This window comes from Zasmidium cellare, assembly GCF_010093935.1.
Source record: "Zasmidium cellare ATCC 36951 unplaced genomic scaffold M409scaffold_12, whole genome shotgun sequence".
Lineage (NCBI taxonomy): Eukaryota > Fungi > Ascomycota > Dothideomycetes > Mycosphaerellales > Mycosphaerellaceae > Zasmidium > Zasmidium cellare.
In genome coordinates, this window is record NW_022986956.1 from 449,602 (window position 1) to 469,713 (window position 20,112).

The 20,112-nt window shown below is 53.6% G+C and overlaps 7 protein-coding genes across 7 annotated transcripts; 4 read left to right on the plus strand and 3 right to left on the minus strand.

Moving 5' to 3' along the window:
- Window positions 1-290: 290 nt before the first annotated feature.
- Window positions 291-3,368, plus strand: M409DRAFT_21279 (glycoside hydrolase family 31 protein; the record flags this gene model as incomplete). Its single annotated transcript, XM_033805784.1, has 4 exons — window positions 291-339; window positions 393-904; window positions 959-1,151; window positions 1,204-3,368. 4 exons carry the CDS (start codon window positions 291-293, stop codon window positions 3,366-3,368), a joined length of 2,919 nt encoding a protein of 972 aa, XP_033669418.1.
- A 1,016-nt stretch (window positions 3,369-4,384) lies between these two features.
- M409DRAFT_53193 (uncharacterized protein) lies at window positions 4,385-4,785 on the plus strand (the record flags this gene model as incomplete). The annotated part of the gene is made up of 2 exons (XM_033812300.1): window positions 4,385-4,498; window positions 4,552-4,785. The coding sequence occupies 2 exons, from the start codon at window positions 4,385-4,387 to the stop codon at window positions 4,783-4,785; spliced, it is 348 nt and encodes a 115-aa protein (XP_033669419.1).
- A 3,437-nt stretch (window positions 4,786-8,222) lies between these two features.
- Window positions 8,223-8,924, minus strand: M409DRAFT_53194 (uncharacterized protein; the record flags this gene model as incomplete). Its single annotated transcript, XM_033812301.1, has 1 exon — window positions 8,223-8,924. The coding sequence occupies one exon, from the start codon at window positions 8,922-8,924 to the stop codon at window positions 8,223-8,225; it is 702 nt and encodes a 233-aa protein (XP_033669420.1).
- A 971-nt stretch (window positions 8,925-9,895) lies between these two features.
- Window positions 9,896-11,634, minus strand: M409DRAFT_21282 (uncharacterized protein; the record flags this gene model as incomplete). Its single annotated transcript, XM_033805785.1, has 3 exons — window positions 9,896-10,439; window positions 10,500-10,733; window positions 10,790-11,634. The coding sequence occupies 3 exons, from the start codon at window positions 11,632-11,634 to the stop codon at window positions 9,896-9,898; spliced, it is 1,623 nt and encodes a 540-aa protein (XP_033669421.1).
- Window positions 11,635-12,222: 588 nt separating this feature from the next.
- Window positions 12,223-14,627, minus strand: M409DRAFT_65475 (uncharacterized protein; the record flags this gene model as incomplete). Its single annotated transcript, XM_033816525.1, has 3 exons — window positions 12,223-13,049; window positions 13,105-14,266; window positions 14,358-14,627. 3 exons carry the CDS (start codon window positions 14,625-14,627, stop codon window positions 12,223-12,225), a joined length of 2,259 nt encoding a protein of 752 aa, XP_033669422.1.
- A 2,490-nt stretch (window positions 14,628-17,117) lies between these two features.
- On the plus strand, window positions 17,118-18,888 carry M409DRAFT_21284 (uncharacterized protein; the record flags this gene model as incomplete). The annotated part of the gene is made up of 2 exons (XM_033805786.1): window positions 17,118-17,850; window positions 17,906-18,888. The coding sequence occupies 2 exons, from the start codon at window positions 17,118-17,120 to the stop codon at window positions 18,886-18,888; spliced, it is 1,716 nt and encodes a 571-aa protein (XP_033669423.1).
- A 563-nt stretch (window positions 18,889-19,451) lies between these two features.
- Window positions 19,452-19,799, plus strand: M409DRAFT_21285 (uncharacterized protein; the record flags this gene model as incomplete). Its single annotated transcript, XM_033805787.1, has 4 exons — window positions 19,452-19,547; window positions 19,595-19,651; window positions 19,704-19,714; window positions 19,769-19,799. 4 exons carry the CDS (start codon window positions 19,452-19,454, stop codon window positions 19,797-19,799), a joined length of 195 nt encoding a protein of 64 aa, XP_033669424.1.
- Between the last annotated feature and the right edge of the window lie 313 nt (window positions 19,800-20,112).

The following is a 20,112-nucleotide window of genomic DNA, read 5'->3' on the forward strand; positions in this document are numbered from 1 at the left end:
GCCGCAAAGCAGGAAGAAAACGAGAACAAGACGCAGTCTCGGGCTTACTCAAGACGATGCTATTGGATACGGGCCTACTGTACCCCTCGGTGGCATTTGGGGAAGTGGAGGTGGAGGCTGTGGGTGCATGAAGCTAGACTTGTTCCTGTGCAGAGCTCGACTCGTATGCGGAAGATCGTGAACTGAGCTCACTGATGGCAGAGCCCAACAAGGTAGGCCTTTAAAGTGATATTCTCCACGTGTCTGGGTTTTGACAAGGTCCTTACTCCCTACTCCATATCGACAACATGATGGCGGCCACAGGAGCCTTGTTCCTAGCCATATTGTATGCCGTGAACGGTGGGTATATCTGGAAAGATCTTTGCGTACTTCGTTGTACTGATTCGAAGTAGCTCAGACTGGCACAGAACGACCAGTCCCAACGCTGAGCCCACAGATCAACGCTGCTCCAAGCCTTACTCCTACAATCTACGATGCACAAGCCCCCGATCCTCAGAAGTGCCCAGGGTATACAGCGTCCAACGTCCACAACAGCACCGACGGCTTCAATGCAGAGCTTACGATTGCTGGCTCTCACTGCCAGGCCTTTGGAAACGACATCGACGACTTGCTGCTGGAAGTGCAATATCAAACGCAAGATCGGTTGAATGTGAAGATCTATCCAAGATACATTGGTGACAACAATCGTACACAGTATCTCTTGAGCTCCGACATCGTCACTGAGCCTGAGGGTGATGGTCACACCACTGAACAGACGAGTCGTCTGAAGTTTGAATGGACTAACGACCCGACCTTCCAATTTCGTGTGCTGCGCGCGGAGACGGGAGAGGAGCTTTTCTCGACTTACGGTCATGTCATTGTGTACGAAGATCAATTCCTCGAGCTGGCTACAGATATGGTCGATGTATGAGTTCCCTTTGCAGACTTGAATTGTCATTTGGTACTGACGGTTTCGCAGGGCTATAATGTCTACGGGCTTGCTGAAAACATCCATGACTTTCATCTAGGCAACAACCACACTCAGACATTCTATGCAGTGGATGCGGGCAATACTGTCGATGGAAACGTATATGGAACATTTCCATTCTACCAAGAGACCAGGTACCACGAAGGCAAAGAGACTACTTCGCACGGTGTATACGCTCGAAATGGTGAGAATGAGCAAGAGCCTACCTTTCAATACTGGCCACTGACAGCTTGTAGCCCATGGTCAAGAATGGCTTCTTCGAGATGGCAACATTACATACCGTACGCTGGGCGGCAGCTTCGACTTGTACTTCCTGAGTGGCCAAGATGAAAGTGGCAGCTCGAGTGCACTAGAGACCATCCGCCAGTTTCAAGTTGACTGTGTCGGAACTCCAGCTATGCAACAGTTCTGGACCTTCGGTTTCCATCAGACGAGATGGGGGTATGAGAATATCTCAGTCATGCGAGATATCGCCAAGGGATACAAGGACGCCAATATTCCTCTTGAAGCCTTGTGGAACGACATCGACATCTACGACCTGTACAAGGACTTTACAAGCGACAACAACACCTTTCCGGCCGCGGGCATGCAGCAGTGGATCAGCGAGCTTCACCAGGCAAATCAGTACTACGTACCCATTATCGACAGCAACATCTACGCACCCAACCTTGAGAACGAAAGCGACGCATATGGACCCTGGGAGCGAGGCGCAGAACTGGGCATCTTCATTCGAGACCCTACTACAGGCGACCCCTACTATGGGAATAACTGGCCTGGTTTCTCTTCCTGGGCGGATTGGCTACTGCCAGAGTCACAGGATTGGTGGACCAACGAGATCCTCAGCTGGTTCAAAGATGTGCCTTTCGATGGCATCTGGATTGACCTGAGCGAAGCATCCTCCTTCTGTGTTGGATCGTGCGGCAATGGACGCTTGAACGAGAACCCAGTACACCCGCCATTCTTGCTCCCAAATGACCCCGGAAATGCCGACTTCCGATATCCTGAAGGCTTCAACATCAGCAATGCTACAGAAGCCGCTTCTGCAAGCGCTGCCTCTGCATCCCAGGCATCGATGCTCTCAACGACAACTCTCATCCCGGTAGCGACTACAACCACTCAAGGGCGAACGGAGCCAACGCCTGGTGTTAGAAACCTGAACTTCCCACCGTATGTCATCAACCATGTTCAAGCTGGGCACTCACTGCTTAAGAGTGCCATCGCGCCGAACGCCACCCACAATGATCCGTCCAATACTACCGAGTATGAATTGCACAATGTCTACGGGCTGCAAATCTCCAATGCAACCTATCATGCATTACTCTCGGTCTTTCCAGGTAGACGACCATTCACAGTCGGCCGCTCGACATTCGCGGGTTCAGGTCGAACGACAAGCCACTGGGGTGGGGACAACACCTCGACCTGGGGCTCCATGTTCCTCTCGATCTCTCAAGCATTGACCTTCATGATGTCTGGAATTCCAATGTTTGGAGCCGATACTTGCGGATTCGCTGGCAACACCGACTACGACCTCTGTTCTCGTTGGATGGAGCTGAGTGCCTTTTTCCCGTTTTATCGAAATCACAACGTCAAGGCGACCATTTCGCAAGAGGCATACATCTGGTCGTCTGTTGCAGAGGCTTCGAGACGAGTCATGGCTGTTCGCTACAGCCTGTTGAATTACATGTATACCCTGTTCTACCACGCCCACACCAAGGGCGATGCTGTGATGAGAGCACTGGCGTGGGAGTTTCCTCAGGATCGCTCGCTTAAGGGCACGTATACGCAGTTTCTCCTCGGTCCATCTCTCCTCGTAACACCGGTCCTTATTCCGAATGCAAAGACTGTACGAGGTGTGTTCCCAGGCATCGGCGAGGGTACGAGATGGTATGACTGGTACACCTTAAAGGAAGTGCAAGCCAAACCGCAGGAGAATGTCACCTTGGAAGCTCCACTCGAGCATATCAACGTCCATGTCCGTGGTGGATCGATTCTACCTCTTCAACAGCCAGGCTATACCACGACTGAAACCAGAAATGGCTCGTACAGCCTCCTCGTCGCTCTGGATAGCCATCAGACAGCCAGTGGCAGCCTGTACCTTGACGATGGATACAGTCTGGTGCCAGAGCAGTCGAAACTCGTTCAGTTCAAGTATGCTGACGGCGTCTTGTCGACGCATATCAACGGAACTTACAAGTCTTCACCGCCGCTTGCGAATGTCACACTTGCTGGAGTACCTGGCCATCTGACCGGATTGTCACTCACGATTTCCGGTCAGCCGTGTGAAGTGGGTGAAGTGGCTGTCGATCCTGGGGACGGAGTGCTTCGCATTAGCGGGCTCGAGGAGTTTACGCCAGAGGGTGCTTGGGAGGGCGAAATGGTCATGAAGTTGTCGTTCGATTGAGTGCTCTACAAGATAGTCATGGAGTCGATTTTCCTCCCAAATGATGCTTCGCAGTTCTTCACATCAGCTTCTTTTTGGACGAGGGTGTTTGTGGTTTGGTCAAGGTCACAGTTCGAAATCTTCCTACAGGAGTGCAGAGCTATCGAAGCTTTCTTAATGGGAGTTCGGAACCGGACATGTACGCCGGGTCTCGTGAGCAGCCATGCATGCATTGCGACAGCGAGGATGTGGGATGGACCCACCGAGTCAAGGATTCTCTTATCAGATCAATGCGGACGAATCTTGGGTTGTTCCACAAATCGCGATGCCAACGTGGTTGGGTGTCAACCTCCCTCCTTGCAATGCATGTAGAAAGAGCTTTCCGTGAATATGGAACTCGCAAGGATCCGTTTATTCCAACGCGAGCACTGACTCCAGCCGATGATCCTCGCCTTGGTCTCGAAAGCTCTCAGCGTCTGATGACGGACCTTGCCGAGGTCGTGCTCGTTGCCTATTTCGTTCCGAATACTCAGAATCTTCGTGAGTTCTCCTTCGGTGTTATGAACTGCGGTGAGCAAGCAGTGAATTGCTCATGACGATACCCGGTCGTGGCGATCTCCATAAGCCACTCGTGGAGTTGAAGGAATTGCAGCTTGACGTCTCACACGGCACAGCATCCGCTAACCCAGCAATGGAAGTGTGGTTGCCTCATTGAACGCGGTAGTCGCGGCCGTGAAGCATACCAGCGTCGCAATGCACTGCCCCTGCAAGGAAGATCGCCATGGGTCATAAACGTCGCCACGGCCGTTGCTTGGTGCCCTGGGAGTTGTGGCAGCTCGAAAAGATTTTCTGTCAATTCGCTGAGAGAATGAGTAGCTCATGGAGAGAGCCTGCAGCGACAAAAGCAATGCGTCTTGCGTGGGGTTTCTCCACCAATGCCCTGTAACAACAATCTTCTGTGCGCAAGCTTCATTGGTCTTTTCATCGCCGACTCAACACTCTCTTCCTTGAATTTGAGGCACACAGTACTCACAACCATGGCATCCGGGCAGAATACCGCAGGAAGAACTGTTACAAGATCGCAGTTCTTCGCTCAGATCGGCCTTCGTGACGATAACCAAGACCACCAGCGTCTGTTTGGGTTGATGCAGGTAGCCGACCCCCTTCATTCCGTGATTGTAATCCAGTACTGATGCTCAGATAGAATGAAGCCGCAGCCGGATCCAGACGGTTGTTGGCTCAGCGAGGAAACGCCAATGCGCAAATCGACGAGGAAAGCTTCCGCAGAGAGGTGCTGGCCATCTACGCAAGTGCAAGCTCCGAGACGAGGGGACTTTACGATTTCGGCATTGCGTATGGGACTGACGGATCGATGATCGATAATTGGGTGATTCGATGGATGCTGTGGCAGGCCATTCATCAGCCAAATGGTCATTGATGGGAGATGAGACGTAGGAGATGATGTGTGAGCCCAGTCCGGGATCCAAAAGTTTCGCCGTGCAGAATATGGTACCCATGAGCAGTTCTGTATTATGTGATATCCTTGTGCGACCCTTTCGATCCATTTGTTCATAACCCTCGATCTGTTCGCCTAGATGCTGCTATTCGTCACCAATGACCATGCCGAGTCGTGGCAACCCCTCTCTTGATGATGTCGTGTCGAGATGAAGGTTGTAGCTGCAAGCTTGAAGCTGCATACCCCTCGACGGGACGCTCCTGGAAAACCGATCGAGATATGATCGCAGTGTCAAGTATGCAATGGTGTGTTTCGCATGATGAGTGGAAGTCGTGTTCCTGCCTTTCATGGTTAGCGCCATCGCAGCCGGACAGGGATGTTGTCGTGAACAAGAGTCAGGCTCTGCATGTGCGAAAGAATATCACGGCACACAGATTGCTTTCAGGAAAGAAACCCATCGTCTATCTTGCTTTCGATCCTTTAGACGTTCCGGCTTGCCATGATGCAGCGTTGCAACGCTACCGTTAGCCGTATCGCTGCGGGAACCGGCTTGCCAGATTTTTCTGACCAACAAGAATTACGCCACGAATTGACTTACCGCGGCTTGAGCCACGATCTCGTCGCCAGCATTGGACGGAGTGGTATCGCCGATATACCTAGGCCTTGATGCCAATCGTCAGCCTGCCGTAAACGAGCGAACAAATTGTGAGACATGTGGCTTGCCGGTGGGTCCTAGAGTGCGTCTGCCATGCGAGATAAGATCTTGGGAAAGCCAATCGTCTTCTCTTCTTTGCCAAGCGAAACAACCAAGATGATCAGCTCGAGGCAGGGTACATGCATCCTCAAGACCACCAAGCTGAAGCCCGAGAGCCGCATCGGCTGTACCAGCTGAAATGTCTTGCTGACACCACGGCCGCTAGGGCATTTGAGGGATTGGTCATTCGCTCTCAGGTCCAGGAGAAAGGAAGTGTATCCGAATTTAACCCTTGCAAACGCCTCTAGGCGAGATCGCGTGCTAGTGTCTCCATCGACTGATGCTGGCGTCTTACATATGGCGGACAAAGACTAGTGGCTTGAGAAGTTCTGGTTATGTTTCCCGACCTTCATCTGTCGACCTGCAACATTCAGCACGAAGAGATAACACGAAAGTACTTTCACAATGCATGCTTGGTCGGAAGTCAGCCGGCATGGCATAAGCTCTATCGTATGCATGGCGAGTAAGGCAACGATGCGCTTCTAGCTAACGCTGTCGCTAGGAAATTACTTCGACACCCAATCACGCACAACTCATACATGTTGTGCTCGCACAGATTGGACCCCTGAGCTCATCCTGTCATCGACACACGACAGACCTGCAGTATACTCGATTCATCACATGAGGTAATACATCTTTATCGCACGTTCAACTGACTTCAAGCTCCCGCTCCTGAACCTAGCAACACACCATCCGCATCGACAACGACTCCTCCAAACGCATTCCATTCCCCCAGCCGCAGCTGCCCGACGCCTCAGTCCGCCAGATCGTTCCACGAAGACCCCAGCACCGAGCAAGCGCCGACAAGAGAGGCATCTATCAGCGACAGTCAGAAGTCTGGTCCTGGATCGCAAGATGAAAGGCGATCGCACGAGATCTTACAGGCCTCACGTTTGCCCTTGCCCACCACTTCGATACCAGGTGTTGCCTGGGCCCGATGTCCTTGTGATACCCAGCCACTGTGACCATAGCGAGATCTTGGCTTGTCCGGGTCCAGGGGGATGCTTCTCTTCGTCAGGACAGACGCCGTGGCTCTCGTCGACATCGGTGGCAATAGGGGCGTGCGCTTCCGTGCAGAAAGATGGAAGATCCCTGGACAACGCCGTCCTGCAGAACTGCTTTCTCACGCTGAAGTGACCTCACTTCTGCCAGGTGATCATGTTCGAGTAGCACATCGTCGCTGGTTTGAGCTCGGGTCTGGGGTGTCGTTCGCGCGTTCTCTTGTCACCGCGTCTTCTGCCTGGATCGGTGGCGGGTTGGTCGCAATCAAATCGGGAAAACGAGTGTTAGGTGAGAAACGAGACATCTTTTTGCATACGCGCAGGACCAATCCGCGGCCAAGCTATCCGACACTGCATGAGCTTCCTTGTTTTGAGGAATATCTGCGGAGAAAGTAAGCCGAGAAGACCCGTAGTCAGCTGCCAGTCTCTTGTTGTCGGCCGTGTTTCCTGCCTATGAGGTCGTACGCGGTCTCAGGGTAAGTCATCGAGCGATCGTGCGTATCTTTAACGGTTGTGCTTGCCGCAAAAAACTGGAGCTTGACACTGAGCCGTCGCTTGTGTGAACCCCGAGTAGATCAAAGGATCGGAGACCAAATTCGTCGACATACATACAGCACTATTGAAACCCTGCGATGGAACAGACTGGCAGATCAGCTCTCATAGGTCCATCTCCAATAACCCCATCCTGCTGTGGCGAACAATGAGACAGATACAAGGATAAGGTTCCTCAAGGCCTTTTTGACATGCACACCAAAGATGTCGTCGATTCGTTTCTGATAGCCTCTAGACGCGTTGTCTCCAGGGAAGGGCGGTTTTACTAGGAGAAAAGAAAGCATTTACGTCTCGGGGCGTGGGGCCCGTGCGTCGCAGCTGGGATCCGTGTGTCGTGACAAGGTCTGCACATAGACTGGCAGCAACGCGGGGACGGAAGGGTCTTGGAATGGGAGGTCAATGTTGTGGTGGTTGGGTGAGTAGTCCGTGCTCAGGGGCTGTCACGTGAGTAGCGGTTCTGTTTGTTTTGGGTACGTTATGAGGATTATGTCGAGCTCTGCATGGAGAAGGAGCAGGGGAGACGCAAAACGACCTTGGTGGGTTGGTATCAGCGACGCTCGGATTCAAGTCGTCGCAATACTGTTGCAATGGGGGTTCTGCGTGCCGCCAACGAGCGAAGACACCGCTCGTACATGGCCGATTGCGTGCAGTTTGAACATCCGCCCTCACCTTCTCAGCATTTTCACCAACCACAATATCACGTAAATGCCCATACAGTGACACAACAATCTCCGACATTGTGTCCAAACCCAGATGCAATCAGCCATCTCTTCCAATCGACATTTCTGCACCAGAGCATTTCAACTTCATGGTCATCAGCCAACTCAGATGAAACATTCTCGTGAGCATCAGGCATAGCTGGCCGGCCTAAGCAGAACGAGGTTTTGAAGGTTGAGTTCAAGGGGGACAAAACAAACCAAGAAGACTCGTTTACATTCATGAATCTGCTAACTCATCAAACAGTAGCGACTGCGTCTCTAATATACAACCAAGAACACCACAGGACCAAAGCCCAGACAAAGGAACGACTCATCCGTCTTTCACCGCCTCCCTCCATCTCCTCCATCTACTCGATACTCATACAATCGCCCACAACCTCCCAGCCTTATCATCTATGCGTAAACACACTCCGAGTTTCCAGAAGGCTTGATAGCAAACTCAGTCGGCACCACCAAAGTCTCTCCAGGCGCCGGCTGCGCCTCACAGGTATAGTTGCTCGCCTTGAAAAGCGGCGAACAACCATACAGCGTCTCGCTCTCTCCAACCTGTCGGAATTGGACATAGAACGCCTCGCCACCTCCCAGTGTAGGGCTGGTCGTGCTGAACAACTCCCACTCGACACCTGAGTCCAAGCCGCATGTGCTGAGGAGGAAGGGGGAGGGGCCGTTCTGGCCGGGGCAGGCGCTGGAGGCCACGGCATTGCCGGACACGCAGTGGGCGGTCGTTGTCTCGACGTTGATGGTGGCGTTGTAGATTGTGTCGCCGCCGTCGCGGCTCGCGGTGCTGAAGTCGGAGACTTGCCAGGTTAGGCCTTGGCGGGGGAGGACGGCGGCGGTGGTGCCTGTGATGGCGAGGGCGGCGGCCAGTGCCTTGGTGGTGAGGGAGAACATGTTTGTGGTTTTTGGTGGTGGTGTTGTTGAGATTGGAAGAGGTTGGTTCAAGGTTGGTCTGGAGTCTTGGGACTGGAGTTGCTTGATGAAGTTGCTTGCTGATAACCAATACTTCACAGGCATCTCACCACTCTTATATATCCCTCGCCATCCCCTCCCCTCAGCCCCAAACCACCCCGTCCTAACCGTGCTCCACCTCCTCATGACGACAAGTCCCAAACAACCCAATCCGTATTCCCACAACACCCGTGTCAGACATACGAGCAAAATAGCATCACTAAAAATCTTTCAAGTGTTTAAAAATCGACTTAGTCGAACCGGCAAGATGGGAGATCGTCATGCGTTGCTATTTCCAGCGCAGCCTGGTCGGGAAATTTACCTATACTGAAAATCCTACAGCTGCCCTCTTCTGTTACCACGTGCATGACGTAGAAGTCGTCGTGGACATGTAGGGTTTTAATACGAAGAGTTTGATGTCATTTTCTTCAGTTTGAGGTTTTTTATGGTACGTTTGCCCTTGTTGTTGAAGTTGCACGGGGCACCAGCTGGTATGACGGATTCGGCTGGGGATGTCGATGACTTCTTCTTCTACGATGGAGTCTGACTAGAAGCGGCACTTGTACACCACCGATGCCGATTTTCAGAAGTTTTGGAGCGAATGCATTCGTTCGTGATGATTTGTGTCTATTTCAAAACAAGTCAGACCGCTACTTGGGAACAGGCGTGAGCAATCCTTTGCAGCGGCGGCTCCAGAAGAGCAGTCAGGCTTGACACTAGACATCAACCGCGGGAGATCTACGCAAGACAAGCGAGAGAAGTGGTCTATGATCTCGGAGGTATGATACAGTATCCCTTTCTCGAAAGTGATACGTCTCGAAGATTTGCAACAGTCAAGTGTCTCCGGGTATCACCATGACCAGTTCCTCGGTCTCACCTATGAAGGCTTCTTGAGTTGAGGTGAGATCAAGACCCTGCGAGTAGAACACATTTCCATGCCGTACCTTCTTCTCAGCGACGGACTTCATCCTCGGGGCGGCAAGAGACTGATGTGGTGTGGCATCCAGACGTCGCTGGCGTAGAGAGCAAGACGAGGGGTTTGATATGAGAAGAAAGACCTGTCGGCAGAGGAGTCGCATGTGTCCCAACTTTGTCTTCGCGTTTACGAGATGCACATCCTAATCCCTCTTAACCCCAACGCTCCCAACCTGCCTCAACCCCACCGCCCCAACAACACAAGCAACCCCCATCATACCAAACATCGCCCAAAAACTCGCTCTCAACCCCTCCATAACCCTCTCCTCCTCCCTCACCCCACCCGCCTTCCTCTCCACGCCCTCCTGAATAACACTCATCAGACACAACCCGACACTCGTCCCCAGCTGCGCAAACGTATTAAACACCGCCCCAGCCAACGCCTGCGTCTTGGCGGGAAACGCATTCGAAACGACGATCGTGCCGACCGTGAAGAGGATGTCGACGGAGAGAGGGGCGAGGAGTTGAGCGAAGAAGGCGGAGTACCAGTAGGGCCAGGAGGGGTTTATGGTTGCCATGAGGAGGGGGGAGCCGGCTTGTAGGATGTTGCCTGCGAGGACGGCGAGGGCGATGGGTGTGCGGTTGACGAAGGTGCCGACGAGGAGGTTTAGGAGGGCGCCGGTTAGGACTTGGGGGACGACTTTGAGGCCGGCGGTTAGGGGGCTGTTGTGTTGGACTTGTTGGAAGCTGTGGGTGGTGGTGTTAGATTTGGTGGGTCTTGGGGAGGATGTGGTGGTGTTGGCTTACAAGAGACTGCAAAAGATCTCGAGACAGCTGTTGACTGAGCTGGATAGCATGATCATCAGGCAGACGCTGGTGAAGGCGCTGTTCTTCCACATCGAATTCGGAATGAGTGCTGGCTTGCCACGCTTCTCTTGGAAGTGCATCCAGTAGACGAATGCCGGTACCAGCACAAGACTGATGACCAGCAACGCAATTCCAGTAGCCGTCTTGATATTCGCCGTGTTGGCCGACAGCAACCTACAACTTCAGTCAGCATCTCGACATCCCTCAACCAAGGCCCCTGCCAAACTTACGCCAGAACATAAGAAACCATCGCAAAACTCCCACTCGCAATCACCGCCCCAACCCAATCCACTTCCCTCTGCAACCTTCCCCCAACATCCCTCCACTTCCCTAACCTCTCATCCCCCGGCAACGTCCAAATCCCTAATCCAAAGATCAACATCCCCACCGCACCACTAGCATAATACCCAACCCTCCATCCAACATTACTAACAAAAACACCTCCAAGAACCAATCCCACCGCAAAACCCAGGGGCATGGCGAGGAATGTTGATGCGAAGCCGATGTTCCGTGGTCGTCCATCTTCGATATTCGTAGAGACGATGGAGACCGCAGAGGGGAGAACCATAGCCGTTGCGATGCCCTGCATGGCGCGGAACATGATCAACTCGATTCCATCCCTCGCTACACCACAGACGAGTATGAACACCCCGACGAGAAAACATCCTGGTAAGAAGATCCTCTTCGGACCCAGCACATCTGCCACGGAGCCCGCAATGAGCAGACAGGATCCACACGTGAGGTAGAAGACGCTATTCGGCCAGAGGAGGAGGTTGGGCGGGATCGAGAGGTCCGCAGCGATGGTGGGCAGGCCGATGGCGAGGAGGCCGTTACTGAACGAGGAGATAAGGTTTATGCTGCTGAGCTGGAGGATGACGGTCCAGGTGCGGGAGGGGGAGAGTTTGCGGGTTGGGATCGATTGCTCTTGTTCGGCGGTTGAGGGAGCAGAGGGCGAGGATGAAGCAGGGCCGCTGATGGTGTGGCCTGGTGCTTCGGTGATTTCTGGAGCGGGTTGTTTCGGGATTGGAGTGAGGTTTGAGAGCGGTTCCAGCTCGAGGACTGTTTGCGTTGCCATCTTGTGGCCGTGTTCTTGTTCCGCTGGGAGGAGAAGTCGAGGACCACAAGATCGAAGAATCCCCAGATGTTGACCAGTGGCCAGACCGTCTGGTAATGACTGATAACCGTGGTCGGAGATGGAGTCCGAGAGCTAGGAATTTCGATGTTGAAAAGTTCACCATCCATTCACCGCTGTCACCTGCTGCGCGCAGGGCGTCGAGCTATACCACTTCGGGTGAACTAGCGACGAGAAGCATGTGGAAGAAACGAAAGAGAGACTTCACTCGTCGATGCGCTTACTCATAAACTGTCGAATGCTGGTATCACGCTCAAAACGAACCTCACTCACTACCCAGGAACGCCGCCCGTCTATGCCCTACGTCGGTGATACAAACTTACGTGAAATGCACTAACAAGGCAGAACTCTCTCCAATCCCTTGCTACTTACCAAGCTGCCCAGCTGCTGCTGGGCAGTCTTGCCCGTGGTCTACCATGGGAGATTGGGCGCGAAGGTGCCCCTCCCAGGCGAGAGATGTTGCGGCATCTCGTCCGGGCACTCGTCATCTCTGGCGGGGGGAGACGAGGGCGCAAAGGGACGAGTGGTTTTCTATCCCTGATAAATCCCCGCACCCAGCGGATCTTGCCCACCAAAGAGACCACCGCCCAGGCCAAGATTGCCATCCAGCGCCCAGCTGAGCGGATCGAACACCGCATTGCCACCAAACGGCGAGCCCCAATCCATCCCATCGAGCGCGCCGGCCGCGCTCAGGCCGAGGTTGTCGTTGGCGGCGGGTATTGGACCCGCGCCCTGGAGGCCGTTGGGCGGCTGCGGCGTGTTGCGGGACTGCGTATCTGTCGGCAACGCAGTTGGGTGCTCTACCGCCTGAGCAAGGCTGTCTCGACCAGGCTGGCCGACACGCTCGCGCCAACGCCAGATGGCGTCGTAGAGGACCGAGAGAGAGGAGCGGCAGCGCACCTTCAGTTGCAGGCTCTCATCGGCTGTCCTGGGGATGCCGCCACCCTGACCGTCATCGGCAAACAGCTTCTGTTCCATCGCATTACTGCTGTTCCAGAGCTGGGCCATGACTTCTGCGAGTCGTTGCGGCAGGTCGTTGGATCGGACACTCAGCTTGCGGAGATGAGTGACGGCGCGGGAGAAGAGTGTTCGTCCGTGGACGATGTCGACGTGTGCGGCGTAGAAGGAGTTCAGGATCTTCATCAATGTTGCGCCGGCTGCCAGCATCATCTGTTCGATGTAGCGTGGTACGTAGACAAATTGATCCATCGACATATCACTGACATGCTGTAGGAGAGCGGAGGCTGCGATGTAGACATTCCTGAGGTCTGCGTAGTAGTTCGGCTGCTGTGGCTTGTCGAAGAATGCGGTCAGACGGAGGTGCAGTTGGGCGGTCTTGAGGTATAGGACGTCGACGGCTATGATATGAGTTAGCAAACAAGTCAAGAAGGTGGTACGGTAATGGCCACTTACGTGAGTTGCTGGTTGATAGTACTGTGACTTCCAGCTCGCCGAGTTCTCTCGCGTACATGTCGATTTGAAGTCCACGCTGAGCTTGATCTACCTCAACGACGTGGTCACGCTGCATGGTATACAATGTTCTGGTAACGGTATCGCAAAACTTCTCGATCTGGCAGCGTGTCTGGATCTCTGGCTTCATGCGGTTAAGATGAAGACCATACGTAAACCACGCCCATCTAGCGAGTGGTGGCAGGCCGTTTCCGGTAGCGACATTCTGTGCTACGATATTGACAGTCGCCCAAGTGTTGAGACGGTCGGAAATGTCTTCCTCGCGCAAGTCGATTCGGAATCGCATGAAGTCTTGTGCGTGTGAGGGACGATGCAGGCCGTACTGCATGGCAAGCTGGAACATGACGCCGCAGAGCATCATTGTGGGTTCTTGCGAGGTAGAGGAGGTTGGTAGAGGCCATGTGCATAGAAGTGCAAGTGCTTTGCAGACATGGTAGGATTGTGGTACTTGGGCGAGCGTGTTCCAGAGAATCTCTTCGAGTGGGCGTTGCAATTCCATGAACAGGCCTGGCTTCTGGTCCCATTTGCGAGCCGCGACGGAGATGATGGTCCAGTGAAGAAGTGGATGCTCCTCGTAGTAAGTCTTGTACGGTAGCTCAGGATTGAGGACTGGCAAGAATACGTGGTAGCAGTCGAAGAATACGCGGTAGAGCTCGGTGATCTGAGTCTCGGTGAGAGTGACGCTGCCGAGGGTCATCATGGAGGTGCCGGGTGTGATGGACGGATAGCTGGTTGGGGCGAGTTCTCGATATCCTTGGCTCAAGTCCAGCAAGCTTCTAGATGCTGCAGCCTCGCTGGCGCCCAAGAATGCGTTTGATCCAGAGCCCATTGGGGCGACTGGTGCTCCTGAAGCTGGCGAGGCTTGATAGCTGCCGGTATAGTTGGACTCTGGTCGTCCCTCATCTTCTGGCAGACGCATGCCCAGTGCTTCGAATCGTGCGAGCTTGGCCTTGCACATGTCCAACTCCTTGGCCATCTCATCGTGCTGAGCACGCTTTCCCAGTCTCTTGAAGCCATCGTCGATGCTGCACTTGAGGTTGTGTTTGATGCAACGATCGCAGGGTTTGTAGTGGTCGCCCGGACCCGCGACAACGTTGCACCTAAGCTTTGCCGGGGTGTCAGTATACCGATTGACTCATAGATCCAATGGTCTAGTAGATGGACGGTCTCTTGCCCTCCTCTACGCCCGGACGTACCTTCTGCTGGCGACAATCGTTACACGCCCTCTTCACGCCTGGCTGGTGTCGAGGCTTGTTGCCATTGGCCTGCTGCGGGCTCCCCGCGCTGCCTCCGCCTGCAGCTCCCTCGCCGCCGTCTGGGTCGCCATTGTCGGTGGGATTCTCGCTGCGCTTTCGCTTCCGAGTGTGGTCGTCGCCGCCGGGGGTGGTCGAGGTCGGCGACGTCTGCTGCGGCGAGACCAAGCCTGCAGCTGGTGGGTCGAAGGCGGTTCCGCCGTGCCAGGACATTTGGCTTCGTCGGGCTCGAGGATGTTATTTGGTGATGCTCCGGTGTCGGGAGGGGAGGAGATAGGCTGCGATTTCGCTGAGATTTGAGAGCCCGGCCTTAGCGTCGTCGCCCCGCGTCAACAAATGTCTGCTGCGTCACGTGGACGGAGGTTTGTCAGCCTCGATCAACGCCAACGCCGTGTACAAGCCGGAGCAACAGACGATACAGCAAGAACGAGCCTCGGCGATCAATCGATACAGACACAAGGACCAGCACATACCTCTCGCAGATGTGAGTGAATGATAGCACGTTCCGTTGGGACCGCGCCCAATGGCCGCATCCGATTACCTCAGCTTTAGACTTCGGCTACACGTTTTGCTCCACGGTCTGAACCACATCTTTATCGAGACTTCACATCTTCTCTTGCAGCGTCGTCCAACGAACGGCATCAATGAATGGCTAGAGAGTCGGGTTCGCGGTGGTACGGCATACAAAACAGGTGCTATTAGACGGCAACGATGTAGAACCGACAAGGAACCCTCGCTCTTCGATTGACAACGCTCTAGCCCATCCGGCTAAACGGCACCGTTCACATATCCAAACGACGTTGATGAGCAGAGGCAGCAGAAGCAGCATAACCACGTCCGGCAACGAAGACTACCATATCAACGGCCTCAATATTGCATGGAGATAATCCGAGGAAGGCCGACAGGAAACCACAAGCCTAAAGTACTGTATCTTTGTCGTTCCGCTCAATCAGCAATGCATAGAGCTGTGGTCTTCTCTTATTCTGCAAAGGCGACCACGCTCGTCTTCGCAGTTTGGACCAGCTACATGCCTTGCAAATAATGAGATGAATCTCCCACTTGGAGCAGAGGAACCAAGGTGCCTGGAACTCAACGCCGAAGAGATGTAGATCGGTCAGAGACACGAATTGTTACCAACCTCCCAACGAATGCAGTGTTCACCACAGCACTTTCAACGGACCAAATATCTCAAGTGCTCGACCAAAAGATCACCAAGAACCACTGCCCGCGCCAACGATGTAGTTGCGACCACTCGGCCTTTATCGATGTGGTATGGCGCACCAACAGCGGCGCATTCTATACCGAGGACGAGACCGGTCGTAGACGTCCACACTTCCAACTTCCAGCTATGCTAAGCTCGCTGAATGTGACAGGAAGGAGGCCAGTGACTTAAGCCAAGATCGATGATCTACCGCCTGATGCAACTATATCCAGGAAGGACCCTCTGCACGGAGAGTGAGCTTCCGCCTCGCCGCTTCCTGGATCCATCACTGTCTCGCATTCTCTCTCCGCCCTGGTAGCTTCGCCAGCATGCCCAGCAACGACTCTCTCAACAGCGGTCACTTCAATGTCTTCAGCTGTGAGCCAGCATTATGGCGACTCGGCTGTGCCAGTCATGGCTCATCGAACTCGAACCCGGTTGCAGTCGAGAGGTCAGCGCGAGATGTGTTTGGTTGCTAAACTCTCGTGCTGCTTCATGCTGGATCGACGCAAGATAGGACTTTCGCTCGTTCCGCTCCCAGCGGGCAACATTCAAATCTGCATGCACGCTCTCGAAAGTCGCTGGTGAACATTCACTCAGAAGCACTCCGCCTTCGGGACATGCAACCTGAGGGTCTTTAACAGAATGCCACAAGCTACCGCAACAGCAGCCCTCTCGAAGCTTCTGTATTCGTATTGAGTTTGTCCTACTGGCCCGCCAGCGCCGCGGCCTTTGAAATGCACCATTCCTTGCGAAAGTCCAACGTTCTGAGCTCTTGCAGCTTCTCAATCACCCTTCCTGTGCTTTACGCCCCGGTACCTTCGTCGCATCGAACGCCTTGCGGTTATGCCTTCGACTTCACAGTCCTTCATCTTCCGCTCTGAAGCAGAATTTCATCTTTGCAAGACTGCCTCTGCCATACTGCGGTGCAGCTGTGCAACAAGGTTGGCTGGATCTGAACGGTACGTAGCGAATCCTTCGACGAAAGTCTGCGACCCCACTGCAGCGAGAGCGAAGGCTATCATGCATGGCTCACTTAGATTTGCCCTAACATCGCGCTTTTGGTGTCTTTAACTACCTTCTTGTTAGGTGCTGTTCCGAGGTGAATGGTATGTAGCGCTGTCGAAGGTCTGAGGACAAGCCATGTTATTGACACACACTACTTGCTACACCGAGGCTGGCGAACATACCGGTGTGCACAGGAGCGCCTCATAGGCCGTCTCGTATTCATCTTTGCCTATTCGAACACGGCATACTCGGACATGCTTGACTCCGATGGGCTGTCGTTCTGATCGACGCAACACAAAGACCGATCTTTGACGAACTTCTGGCCGTATACAGCAGTCGACGTATGTCTCATTGGCTACCTCGTTCCATGGCAGTCAAGAATGGTATTGGCTCAGCTTGGCAGCAAGTGGTAGAACAACTTCATAAAGATGTCAGTACGGTCCACTCGTCTATACTGATTGCTCAGCCCCGAGCAATCGAATATCAGAGCAACTATGTATGGATTCGTTCTCCTCATACTGGTCCTCACTGCAGTACAAGCTGCTCGCCTCGACAATCGCCAGGCTGGGCCTTCAGTGACTATCAGCAATGATACCATAGTCGGCTCTTCATCTCTGGGCATCGACAGCTTCAAGGGCATTTCATTTGCGCAACCACCCGTGGGCAACTTGCGTCTACGACCGCCTCAGCCTATTGTTCAAAATTTTGGAACCATCCAAGCAACGGGGTCACCAAAAGCATGTCCGCAGTTCTTCACGCAAGCCAATACTGGCCTGCTCCCACAAGACGTTCTTAGTACCGTCCTCTACTCGCCGTTGGTACAAGAGATCACAAATGCCGGGGAAGACTGTTTGACACTAAATGTACAACGACCTTCAAATACGAACCCTTCTTCCAAACTGCCCGTGCTGTTCTGGATCTTCGGCGGTGGTTTTGAGGTTGGCTCAACTTCGACATACGACGGCGGAAGCATTATCAGAAAGTCGCTCAGTGTGGACGAACCCGTCATTTATGTCAGCACCAACTACCGTGTAGGAGGCTTTGGCTTCCTAGCGGGCAACGAGCTGGCCGAAGAGCACTCTACCAATCTAGGGCTACGAGACCAGCGCCTCGCCTTGCAGTGGGTAGCTGAGAACATTGCGGCGTTTGGGGGTGATCCAGATAAGGTTACCATCTTTGGCGAAAGTGCTGGATCCATCTCGGTCTTTGACCATACGGTCATCAATGGTGAGTCCTTTGGGCACAAAATTGCTTAACATCATCAAGCTAATCTCATCAAAAGGCGGCGACAACACCTACAAGGGCAAACCGCTCTTCCGAGGGGCGATCATGAGCTCAGGCTGCCAACTTCCAGCTTTGGACGTACGCACCCCAAGAGCACAAGAAGTCTTCGACACCGTCGTCAAGGAAGCCGGCTGCAGCACCACATCCGACAAACTCAGCTGCCTCCGCAGCGTCGATTACATCACGTTCCTCAACGCCGCCAACTCCGTCCCAGGCCTCTTCTCCTACCAATCCTTCGTCCTCTCCTACTTCCCCCGCCCCGACGCCGGCGACGCCTTCTACAGCGAATCCCCCGACATCTCCATCGCCTCCGGCCGCTTCACCAAAGTCCCCGTCATAATCGGCGACCAAGAAGACGAAGGCACGCTCTTCGCTCTCTTCTCGCCCAACCTCACCACCAACAACGACCTCGCCTCCTACCTCGTCTACTACTTCCCGGAGAACCCCAACGCCGAACAAAACGTCCGCGCCCTCCTCGCCACATACCCCGACGCACCCCTCCTAGGCCAACCCGCCGGCTCGCCCTTCCGCACAGGAGTCCTCAACAACCTGTACCCGCAATTCAAACGCCTCGCCGCCGTCCGCGGCGACTTCACCTTCAACCTCCTCGCGCGCAGAGCTTACCTCCACGCCGTCTCCCCCTCCATCAAAGCCTGGTCCTATATCTCCTCGTACCTCTACGGAACACCCGTAGCGGGGACATTCCATGGCAGTGACCTCATCTTCACGTTCGGACTCCTTGGGGATGCGGATGTGAATCCTATCACGGATGCGATTCAGACGTATCTGGTCAGTTTTGTCAATCACTTGGATCCGAATGTGGTTGGGGCGAAGACGAAGTGGCCGCTGTGGAGGGAGAATGGGAGTGTGCCGCTGTTGATGGATTTTTTGGTGGCGGGGAAGAGTCAGTTGATTCCTGATGATTTTCGACAGGATTCTTATGAGTATCTTCTGGGTCATCAGGCCGAGTTCAGGGTTTGATGGCGTGAGGACGAGAACAGATTGTGATCTGGACGATGCACCGCAGGGAAGTTCATCTCTGTCGTTCGTAGGCTCTCTAGCCAGCCTAAACTACGATCAGACGCATGGTCGCTCACGATATCATGGAAAATTTGAAGGGTTCGCCGTTGGATATGTTCCACTCTCAGCAAAACGGTGGAGGTCAACGTCCCTACATGATATGGCGCCTGATAAGTGACAATGATGCCTTCTCGTTTAACGTTTCAGCAGACGCAGACTGATACAAAATTGGAACCATTGTTGGTAAGCATACCTTCCGTGACAGCAACTCCACCAAATCGGGTCTGTTATCGAAAACGCAGAGGCATCATAAAGCTCTCTCCCCTTCTTCCAAGGGATGGCAGCCACTCATCAACGCGGGTGTGCACATGATCTGACTCCCCGCTTCTCAACGATATGTTGTGTTACATACAACTGCCTGCTGGGCAAGCTGAGCGTGCGAAGTACCAATGATAAGAAGGCGATACCCGCACAGCTGCACAGCCTGTTCAACCCTCCGCCTCGATATCAGACAATCACACACAATGCCTTCTCAAGCGGTTGGCAAGTACTTGGATCGCAACAAGCTGAAAAAAAGACTGGAGGAGAAATATGGCACAAAGTTCGATTTCAACATAGTCGTAAGAGCTTGCGAGCCAGTGGCCAAGCGATGTACTGACGGGAGCAGACGTCCCAGAGCGGCACGAATTGGGATTATCCTGATGGTCACACCGGGCTATCCGAGGTATGTAGCTGCACAGCCTCCACATGAATCAGGTCACTGATCCTCGTACTAGGATGAGATCGAGTAAGAACTTCGATGTGCGAGCACATGACATCGTCTTTCCTGACCGTAGTGTAGGCAGTGCCAGAAAGATCCGCCTCAGGCTTGATTCAAGCATGCTTCCTTTCCCCCAGTGAAGTTCTTGGGATGGTTGGTTCGCTTTTGAGATAACGGTATTTGTTTTACCACATACACAATGCACGATTTTGACGAGAAACTATCTTGTGTCCCAACTGATCGCTGTTTTCTGTCTACTCCCAGTGCGCAGGCGATACCGGTGATCACAGTATCCCCTTCACGTAAGCTAGAAGAAGAACGTAGCAAATAGAGCATACTGAGACCAGCGTAGCGGATACAGCCTCAAAAGTTGTAGTCAGTGACCAAGGTATTACTGACCGCCAAAGCATCACAGCCTTGTCAGG